The 11,204-nt window shown below is 40.0% G+C and overlaps 1 protein-coding gene across 1 annotated transcript; it reads right to left on the bottom strand.

Moving 5' to 3' along the window:
- Positions 1–270: 270 nt before the first annotated feature.
- On the bottom strand, positions 271–11,015 carry LOC115578451 (probable ATP-dependent RNA helicase ddx6). The gene is made up of 13 exons (XM_030411409.1): positions 10,798–11,015; positions 8,363–9,448; positions 8,167–8,271; positions 7,775–7,904; positions 7,432–7,578; positions 7,149–7,243; positions 6,936–7,058; positions 6,431–6,559; positions 6,030–6,146; positions 5,552–5,615; positions 5,313–5,414; positions 4,879–5,098; positions 271–4,795 (listed from the first exon to the last, which is right to left on the bottom strand). The coding sequence occupies exons 2-12, from the start codon at positions 8,603–8,605 to the stop codon at positions 4,884–4,886; spliced, it is 1,470 nt and encodes a 489-aa protein (XP_030267269.1). The 5' UTR covers positions 8,606–9,448; positions 10,798–11,015; the 3' UTR covers positions 271–4,795; positions 4,879–4,883.
- Positions 11,016–11,204: the final 189 nt, after the last annotated feature.

Here is an 11,204-nt window from a genome sequence, read left to right as displayed (position 1 = left end):
TTTTATTGTCATTGTTTCAGAAAAAACAACGAAACAGAGATAGCAGCTCTTTGTTTGACAAATTGATGATTATCTTTGTATGCTTTACTCTCTTCTTTGGAACATTTCAAAAGTAACCGTAAACACAAAGTTATTACTATTGTTAACACTGGTTGTATTGCATTACCCCCGGTGATGTGTATGTCCAGTATTTTTGTTCTAAAACAGAGCATACAAAAGTCCTAAAAGAACCCAAGAAGAGTAAGAAGAAAAAAAGAACACAAGTCAGCGTAAATTTAAGTTCAATTTATTGAATTTTATATCCCCTGCATGTATTTCCACATTACAACAGTAGAGGACAGAGTGATGAACACGAGTTGTTGAAATACTTTGTGCCTTTTTCTGTGTGTTTCATAAGGAAAGAAAAACAAAAGCAACAAAGGTAACCAATGAGAAGATGACATTTTTTGCATTACTATCCAATCATTCACCGAGTTTTACCCCAATGGGATAGGACAGTGAGGGAAAATAAACATGGAGTCTGGTTTTATCACAATTCAAGTCCAAAATTAATGTGGGAATGAAAATTGATCTGGGAGAAACGGGGCCACAAAAGGTACCAATAAGTAGTGAGAAGATTGAACTCAAATAGAAACTGACTACAGAAGAGAACGTTTTTAAGCATGTGGGATCAATTGAACCAACATTTTTGCGAGCCAATTTGCAATCACTGTATTACCACTCCTTCCTATCCACGTTGTAGAGAAAATACTGGAGCAACCTTGTCCCCAGTGACATTTAAACTGAAAAACAGTAAATTTGAGAGCCAATTTAGGGTCATAACACCACTGTTTTCTATCCATGTTGCAGGGATATACTGCTGTAACTTTTCCCTCAGCTTCCTACAACAATTCTGCTGAGTTCACCATTACGTTTGGCTGAAATCACCTAAAGCGTGGGTGAGTCTACATTAGTGCAGCAAATTAAGAGGTCCAATTCAATTTCGCTATGCACAGTAGAAGTATTAGGGGCAGTTCAGCCATTAATACTAGTTTTAAATCAAGGTGTTGACCTTTTTCTTGCGATTTTGAAACCAAATCCTCACCCTCTCCAATTTCTTCTTTTTTTTTTATTTTTTCCTTTTTTTACCCTTTTTTTTAAACCCTTTTCAAAAACTGGTTTTTGACAAATATCCCTCCCCGTCAGCACTCCTGACTCCACAGGTCAGAGTGCACACACAGACGTAGACGTCTTAACAACACCAGATGACAAAATAAATCGATTCACTCAACATTCATTTTGATCTCCTTTGTGACCACTAATACACAAGTTAACTCCAACAAAAATGTCAAGTTTACATCAAATGCATCTTAAAGGAAAGTTGTGCAGCTCTGGATGTCGTTCCACAGTGCATGATAAAGCTGTGCCTATCAAAGTGTTGTCATAATGAAACTATTTTTAGCAGTGTTTCCCTGTTCTGGGAGCTCAGCATTTACTTTGATGTGTAAATTATCATATCTGCCATATGGCTGGAAAAGTACCACAAGAATTATCAACTGCAATAAAGGGAACAGATTCCAAGCAACAACAAAAAAAAAAAACAACAAAATCAACAAAAAGTAGCTTCCTGAACAAAGATACAATCATTCAACAATCAAAAATTTTTGTCCAGGAAGTTACACCTTGTTTGACTGAAGAAAAACTGTTTATTATTACTACAACTTTATTTTGCAGCTCCAGCCATCAGTTCTACAGTGTATCATAAAACTCATGGTTGAGCTCTCCAACGCTACAACGCGCCTATTTTCAGCGACGCTGCCTCGTTGGGGATCTCAGCAATTACTGAGTAAAATCCTATCACGAACGATATAAACATACGGCTGGAGCTACAAAAATGTCCAAGTTGTAATAAAAGTAAAGGGTCATTTGTCTTTGTGGGGGCATTTTGGGATTCAATTCCAGGCAAAAAGTCTGAAAAAAGAAAACAAAAATATGGAAAATTCCACACCTACCCTCACCAACTCTTGATAGGTTCAGCTATAACTGTATGTGTAATCACAAAGGAGATCATGGAATGACTGTCAGGGATGAGATCAGGGACATGAAACATAAAAAAAAGAACAGGAAAGTGGAACTTTGTCATTAGAAATCAGATTTATGTCCACAAAAATTGAAGCGGGAGATGGAAAAGGAGAACAGAGACGAAAAATCCCATCCCTGACAACTGTAACCATCCATACCGATAGTAAAGACATCGTACACCGCCAAGAGAAACACAGGACGAGTCTGCACACGAAAACACAGAAAACAAAAGACGCACGCTTACATGCAGCTCCAGACTGTTAACATGACACTTATTTTGTCATCCACGTCAGTAACCATGTTGGTTCTGGTAACTTGTGACTTCTGATTTTCTCAAAGAAGAGCAGAGTCAAACAGTTCGGTTGAAGCTGCATGTAAACGTAATGATTCTCAACAGCCTGTCACAGCTTCAAACATACACGTGTGTGTCTCTCTCTCTAGCACTCAAGACACACACCTTGTTCAAACAGTCGCCGGCATTTTTCACTCTCACACAAACACACAATCTTTTTCTCACACACTCACGCATACGACATTCTCCTTTTTTGGTTTTGCTTCAATGTAAATCCTGAAAGTCTATTTCAAGAAAAAAACAAAAAACAAAAACAAAGTAAAAAAAAAACAAAAAACCTCCTCGTCCTCCACCCATGAAGCAAAGTATTTTCATTTTTTTGTGTAGAATTGTAAACGACTGGAGTAAACAATGAATCATTTACAATTTTGTTTCCTCAAAATGATTCATAACACCTCGTATTAAAGATTGCCCTAGTGGAAAAATGGATCGAGTTGCTGAGAACAAATCATAGCACTCCGATCGCCTCTCACACAAAGTAGAAGATCACAGTACTTCAAAACTTCCCAGAAACTCGCTCCTGTAGAACTCTCTCTCTCTGGAACTCAAACCATGAAGAAAACCAGGTATTTTTGTGGGGAAAATGACTTTAAATCAAAGCTTCTGTCTTTGCTTTAAGTACCAGAGAGAAGAAAAGATGCCCAGAGAGCATCTGATAAAACACTTGGCTTCTGCAAACCCACCCAAAATAAACCTCCGCAAGATACCCAGTGCTTAAGCCTCACAGTCTCTCCCCCTCCAAACTGCTTTAAGCAACATCAAAAATAAATCTTAAAAAGCAAAAATACTTTCTTTTTTATGTCTTTTTTTTTAGCATTACTGCTGCTCTGTAAGGGGAGGACAAAAACAAAGAAGTCACAGCTGCCTGTTCAAAGATGCTACAATTTTGCTTTCATACACAGAGCCCACCCCTCAGACCCTCTTCTGCTGCTGCACAAAGAAAACTGACTTTTTTTTCCTGTTAAACTGTAGTTCAATTCACGGTCAATGTGGTCCTTTAGAGACTGAGCAGGTTTCATCCTCCTGGTCCATGAAACCATTTAATCAAAGCAAAGCCTGAAAAGGAGTTTCTTATGCAACAGCAGCAACACCAAATGACAACTGTCAAATGTAAGAGCTTGGCATCCAACCACTGGGCTGTAGAGAGTACACATTGGCAACATATACATTCACCAACCAATTTTGTTGTGATGGGGCTTAAAACGAACGTTTCACTTTAGGATTTGCAAAAAATGCACTTTCAAAATAAAACTGAATCTGAAGCAGTAGGGGGAAAGAAAGTGACAAGAAATTTAAACTGTTGTTTTGCACCAAAATCCTCAAAAACAATCAACTCCTTGGACCGCTCAATACTCAATTACCGGTTTAAAATGACAAATGTGGCTATCAAACCTGTTCTGAACCAGTCTCGATGCATTAGTGGAAACCAGTCGTTCATGTCGCAGCTGCAGTGGCCGATGGGTTTACAGTATTCACCAGCTCAATGTGATTCTTTATGTAAAAGAAACCTCCAGACAGCGGCAGCCATAATGTAACAGCACGAAGCCGTTGTTCAGTTCCCACGCCGTTTTGTGTGGCTGCAAGCTAACGTCCATGAATCAGTATGGGGGCTTGTGTCTTTAGCCGTCTTCTCGTATTTAATGCGCTCATGTTTTATTCATAGTGAAAGGGAAAAACAGTCACGCAGTATTTAAATAAAGCTGCCCTTTTTTATTGCAACGTTCACATTAAAAATAAACGTTCACATTCAGGATGGTTTTGAGCCGTGTAGCAACACACCCCGCCTCAGCAGGAGTGTGTGTGTGTGTGTGTGTGTGTGTTGTCTTTTTCCCTTGCATAATGGATGTTTAAATAAACTCGGGTATCTATTAAATTCATATTATTTGTGCTTGTACTCTGCTGCATGACAGAAGACAGCAGGCTATGAATGGATGAGTGCACATGGGAGTAAGTAAGGCACTTAAGTGACAACAACAGTGTTAAGTGGACAGAACGATGGCTGGTCTAAGTGCACCATTGTAACATTAAAAAGAGGCCAACACTGCTGCTGGAAATGAAAACAGTCTCCAAGGACGACGGGTTCAAAACAGCCTTGATAACCATCATCTGCGCTGTCGTCTAACAACGACACATTTTTCGGATAAATACACTGGATGCATGGTCCACTCTGAGTTTGGTGCAAAACAATTCAGTTTAACTTTCTCAGTTAATTAAAATAAAAGAATGAGGCAGCTCTCTTTGAGGAAATGCTAAAAATAAAAACAGCCTTTACATCCATTTGAAAGGCTCTGAAAACAAGTGAGAAACATAAAACTGAAGAGTTGCCTGAAGCCTGTGTGCAAGCGCTGATGTCTGTGCAAAAGCCCGGTGTATCTGACCGTTCTGGAGGGGAAATAAAACTGATTAGAATCAGACAAGTCTGAGAGTTTTAATGCAACAGAAGTCTACAAATACAAGCATCTAACCTGCTTTAGGCGCTGTCCTGTTGGTGTCCTGACTTCTCCTCCACCTCCTCCACATCACAGTCGCCACCGGACGAGTGGAACTCAGCCACGTAGAGGCTCTTGTCGATGCTGCCTGGAATGGGCTTGATGTCGGTCACCAGCTGGTCTTCGATGGCCTTCAGGTTGAATCGGTCCTCTGATGTGATCAGGTTGATGGCCAAGCCCAGGTGACCAAACCTCCCTGAGAGTCAGAGAATGTGTTTAATAAACAAATCCACTGTGACTGAGCTCATGTCATCGTACAGGAAGAGCTAGATACCTAAACACACTGTTTGATGCATCATTTGAACAACTTGTATTGCATTAAAGCTACTGATTACTTGTGTTTGTACAACGAGACAGTGAAGCTTCAATATAATGCATCGGTGCACATTTATTAAGAGTGAACAATGTACCTGATCTCCCAATACGATGGAGGTAAGTCTCAGCATTCTTGGGGAAGTCGAAGTTGATGACGACATTGACAGCCTGGATGTCAATACCTCTGGTGAAGAGATCTATCGGAAGAAAACATAAAATTAGATAATCTCAGATAAGATCTGTGCCATTCTAGATAAGACTGGAACGCTAGTTTTGAAATATACAATAGTGTTTTGATAATGAATACTAATAGATGTAGACAACAGAAACTCACCAGTGCAGACCAGGTTCCTGCACAGTCCATTTCTGAAGTCGTGGAACACACGGTTTCTATATTCCTGAAAACAAAATCAGACAAAATGTCACAAAAGAACAAAGGCATCCAAAAGATTCTCAGCATTGAACAAGTTTTGTTCATTCTGCTTGCAGTATTTACAGGTTGAGTGTTCATTAACATTTATATTTAGATGTTAATATCAAAAACACTACCTATTGAACTTAAAACATGTTTTATACAACTGTATTTTATCAACATTCAATAGTTGTTGTTTACCTGTATTTTTTCACTTTAACCGTTAAATGAATAGCAACGTTTTACGACTTTATGTAGCCGAAGCCGAATTTAAGAAGGCTACAAATACCAATTATAATTTTTTAGATTATATATGGCAATTTCTGTCCTGTCTAAGAATACATTTCTAATTTGATCGACATCCAAGACGACATTTTGTCAGAATGAGCCTCATCCTCACCTGCATCATCTTGGCATGGATGTAGAAGCAGGAGTAGCCCAGCTGAGTGATCTTCTTGGCCAAGAGCTCCACCCTCTGAGTGGAGTTACAGAAGATAATGGACTGGTTGATCTGAAGCTGTGACGGAAAGAGGAAAAAACACAAAGAATGTGTTACAGACCAATACATCACACTCATCCCTTTGGTCTGATTGTGATCAAAATTCTAAGTTGGCCAATTCGCTGTTAAAAGAGGAACAAAGGCAGGACAGAAGAATAAAAACGTACTTTTTTAACAACTACAGATAGGCTGTTGTATTGTTTTGCCACTTGCCAACATTTACTATGACCAGAAGCGTCTTTGTGAACATACGGCTGGAAATTTAAATATTATGGACAGTGAACATAGAGTTAGTCATTTACCCTGGAGAACAGCGTGTTGAGGCAGTGGACTTTTTGCCTCTCTGTGACGTAGGCGTAGTACTGAGTAATGCCCTTCAGAGTCAGTTCCTCCATCAGGTTAATCTCATAGGGTTTCTGAAGGTGCTTGGCCTGGAGGAAGGACACAGAATTAACAGTTTAACAAGGTCGGTGTGAATTTAAAAAAACAGCAAGTTGACCGCTGAATTTTCAGAAAATGTACAAGCAAGTAGGACGTCTCCTAATTAACTATTGACATTCGTGTTGCTGGATGTTAGCTTTTCTTACATTGATATCACAATTATTAACATATTTCGTCTGCATGATCCAAAGGACGAAGATGTTTACAGACTTTCGATGAAGTCAGCCCTGTAGAGTGCACAACAGACTAACACAGATCCAGGCGCAGTGTGAGAACAGCTTGGTCTGCAGTGTGAGCCGAGCGGTGCCAAGTGGCCCCGAGCCATCGGGGTTGGCTGGGCAGTGAAGCAATTAACCGACTACTGACCATGAACTTCTGCACACTGATGGGGAAGGTTGCAGAGTAGAGCAGGATCTGCCTGTTCTTGGCCAGGAAGCTGATGATATCCTCGATGAGCACCACAAAATCCTGAGACAGCAGCTTATCCGCCTGAGAGACACGGAGACCATTATGGTGATTATGGTGAACATGGAAACGATCCATACGGCTGATAACAAGCGCATTGCTTAGTATTTTTACCTCATCCATCACCATCATTTGGACTCTATCCACTTTTGCGACTCCCTTCTTTATCAAGTCAAGGATCCTCCCAGGCGTAGCGATGACAACATGCACTGATGTGGAGAACAGGAAACAGTTAATGCCCATTGTTTTTGTCTATTCATTATGATTTGTACCCTGAACTGACCTTCACAGGCCAACATGTAGATTAGACTTACAAATGTCTGATATTGGTCAGCACATGGCACTGTGTTAAATAGTGGGCAGTGAAGTACGTCAGTAAGATTCACTGAGTTCTTACCGGTCTCGTCCAGGCGCATGATGTCATCTCGCAGGTTGGTGCCGCCTGTGGTGGCCATGATTTTGACTCCTCCCAGGTGTTTGCTGATCTGGATCGAGATCTGGCTCACCTGCAGGGCCAGCTCACGGGTGGGCACCATGACGAGCGCTACAGCATAAAAAATATACATGTTACAACAATGCTGGAGGCTGAGCCTTTTCACAGAGGAACTACCAAGACAAGAAAATGAAGTAAAGGACGAGGAGACAAGAAGAAAAATGAGCCTGACAGACGAGGGACTAAAGTGAAGTTGATGGTAAAGGTTGGAGGACGATAACTGTATAATCTGCAGGTGGTGTCTCACCCTGTATGTGGTCCTTTTTCAGGTCTATTCTCTCCAGCAGTGGGATGAGATAGGCTCCACTCTTCCCTGTTCCGTTCTTGGCCCGAGCCAGAATATCCCGTCCAGACAGGGCGATGGGAATGCTTTCCTCCTGCAGGGAAATTAAATTATCCATGATCTCATTCTTTGACTAAACTGTAGTATCATACTGAAGTTACTCATAATGCTCCCAACAATTCTCATTCTCAGTCTGTGTGATAACCTATCCAATTCAAAGACAAAATGGACATGAGGAGAAAGGAGAGATACTAAAAAACTATTCTCAACAACTGTATAATCTCCATAACTGCTGTTGAGACACGAGAAATCCATTTAGTTTTTCATTAGGTAAATTTGACTGAAATGAACTATACCTGGATAGGAGACGGTTTCTCCCAGCCCATCTCAAAGATGCCCATCAGGAGTTCTCTTTTGAGGCAATAATCTTCAAATTCATTCCCCTTGGTTGATGTCACATCCTGCAGTGGACACAGAAAGGTTAGGATGACAGTAGAAAACTAGTTGGAAGCCAAAGAAAGATCCGAGAAACTGTTATCAAGTTGGACTCACTGAGGTTTTGACCCTGGTGTCTTTGGGAGGGAGCTTTAAGCTCTTTTTCCAGTCATCTCCAAACTTGATGCCTCCTCCATCCTGAGCGGCACCGCCTGCTATCTGGGGTGCACCCAAAGCCTTTCCTTGGGTTGTGGATGCTGGCTGGACCGAAGCTGGTTTGGTCTGTCCTCTGAGCTGCCCGTTCTGCTTGTTCAGTCCCATGACGACTGGGCCAACGTTTTCTGTTCTGGCGGTTGCCATTTTTTCTGTTTTGCTTGCTGTTGTTTTTTTTTCTTCAAAGTATTAGATTTTTGCCTCTTAGGTTTTTCTTTTTAAAAATTCTCTTCAAAAGTAAAAAAGTTTAATAAAGCATTAACAAACAATATTCTCTATTCTTTTAAAGTCCAAAGCTTTCACAACAGAAGTCAATTCGTAGTATTTACATATACACATGTACGTGCAGTTCGGTCCCCTTCAACAACAGAGTGACTGACGTACAAGAACAACAACAAAAAAAAACACGTTTTTACACAAGAGCTCTTCAAAATGAAGAGAAATTTGCATTCATATGCATGAATCTACTTGCTCACAATATAGAAAAATTATATGTGAACAAGTATCAAAGCGGTTCAAGTCCTGAAATAGAACAACTAAGGCAATCTGAACTTGGGGAACAGCTTTTTGAATATAATCTTAGTTCAACGCTTTAATTTCTGTTTCATCAAGGTTTCCTGTTTCTGTTTGAGTCCATAAGAGTTGCTCAATATCCTTGTCCTTGGAAAAAAAAAGGATGTCCAACTTTGTACAAGTTTTTCCCCAAAATCATATAGTCTATAATGCTTGCCGTTTATTTCCACTGTGTGGATTTGTGTCACTCCGTGTCTGAGAAAAACTGAATCCTGAAATCACAAATCAATCAAGGGGTCTAGTCCAAAGCCAAAAAGCTTTCCACCCCTGATGAGTCCTCAGTGTGCGTTTTTCTTTCTCCTCCAGGTGTTCGACCCTCTCTCCCCTGACACCACAGGTCTTCAGGTCGGTGTGTAAAGTGTGTCTGTGATCAACTCGCTGCCTCCTCAAAGTCAGCCAACAACTCAAACTTTTCACCTACAGGAAAAAAATAAAAAATAAAAAATGCAGCTACTTTCCATATTAACATAAATACTACACTGTATAAGCATATTATAATGTATGTGTTATTGTAGACCAAGATAAGACATTAAGTCCACAAGTTACCCAGCAGTATATACAGCATTAAAATCATCTCCACCTTTAAAAGGTGCACTTTGTAGTTTTGGGGAGGAAATCTTAATTAGCCGAGAAAGATCTTCATCAACGAACTTTCCTGCCAAAAAGAAAATAAATAAAACAATCTTTCTTCATTTTAGTGATTGAATAAACAAACTGACCTTAAAAAGGACAACACAATTTCATTAGGTTTTTCTTTGTTTACAATTTGGCGGACTCTGCCAACTTCAAGCATCAAACAGTGTCTTTTTTTTAACTTATCTCTCTCTTCTGATTGAAATTTCTACTCGAAAACTACATAGCGCACCTTTAAGTCAAAGATCTGAGGAAACCATTCACAAACACTTAACATGGACTTTAATACAGAGTTGCTGAAAAGTGATAATGTCCGTTTGTTTACCGACACCCTGGTGGACCTCATAACTGTGAGAGGCTTTAGCTAATTCGCTAAATCGTTTAGTTTAGGGTTGCACAGGTGAACTTGCCAGGTGGCAGTCTTCCGAGACAGATTAGTGAAGCCAAAACTGCCAAGATTCAAAAGACTGACCTACAGGAAAGACTTTGGATCTGTCTGAAACAAATGTCACAATTACAGTTGGTCTCAAAAAATAAAAACTGACGCTCAAATTATGCCAACTCTCAATGTACTTGAGCTGGATACAAACACTCGACTTAATATATATAATAACGACACTTAACTTACTATTTTTTCCCGGTTTTCCAAATATTTTCTTTAATATGGTTAACGTTAACGTTGAAATAGTTAAAACACCAATGTAGCTTTGGTAGGTTTTACTCAACCTGCTTTGTAAATCAGTGACTTAGCGACGTTTCCTTCGTGCTGCGTCTCAAGGGGAACAACATTAGCAACGTCAAGCTACTGAGTTAAGCTAAGCAGCTCATAGCTAACTAACCGCTAAGCCGTCCAACACTCGCATTTCAGACTTTTAATGCGCTTTAAATTACAAAACAAGACGATGTTGGGGAAGCGCTACGCGACAATAACATCGCATGTCTTATTATACATCGTTATGTTCTTTGTAATTTTCTCGTCAACGCTACACGGCACAATTAGCAAGCTCGGTAGCCTCAAGGCTAATTTAGCACAAATAACTCCACTCGCTAACGTTAGCTTTGTGCTAGCCAGCTCACAGCAACTCGGATGTTTTTAACGGAAATTGGCAGCTTCCAGGTCACCGTAAACCTACCTTAGTTTCTCTGTTATTTTACAAGGGATGCTCGGTGTGAGGTTGATCAACTACTTTCTTCTCAAGTCGCGTTAATATCTGAATTTTACTTGGAATAAATCGCCTCTATTGTGTTTCTTCCTTTAAATCAACATGTCCGCCCTCTTCTTCGTCCTCTCTTCTTCGACGTCTCTCTCTCATGTTTATTACATGTGAGACTGGACGACGCTGCTGCCGCCTGCTGGCGCACCTGGTTACTGCTGTGGAAGTGTCAGAACCACACAATTTAAATATTTATGAAATTTGTCTCCATTTGTGGTCGAAACATACAAGTACAAGTCTATTCTTTTTCTTACCTTTTCAATTATACTGTTTATTCTTTGCTATTGTTATTGTTTTTTTTTGTAATATTCTGTCCTTTAGCTGCT

The sequence above is a fragment of the Sparus aurata genome, chromosome 3, assembly GCF_900880675.1.
Source record: "Sparus aurata chromosome 3, fSpaAur1.1, whole genome shotgun sequence".
NCBI classification, from domain to species: Eukaryota; Metazoa; Chordata; class Actinopteri; order Spariformes; family Sparidae; genus Sparus; species Sparus aurata.
Note: the sequence above shows the minus strand (reverse complement) of the source record. Positions and strands in the feature narration are given on the sequence as shown.

Coding starts and splice junctions, on each gene's coding strand:
- LOC115578451 (XM_030411409.1), bottom strand. CDS start 8,605: ATGGCAACCGCCAGAACAGAAAACGTTGGCCCAGTCGTCATGGGACTG. Junction 7,244..7,431: donor CATGCGCCTGGACGAGACCG/GTAAGAACTCAG, acceptor TCTCCACATCAG/TGCATGTTGTCATCGCTACG. Junction 7,059..7,148: donor AAATGATGGTGATGGATGAG/GTAAAAATACTA, acceptor CGTGTCTCTCAG/GCGGATAAGCTGCTGTCTCA.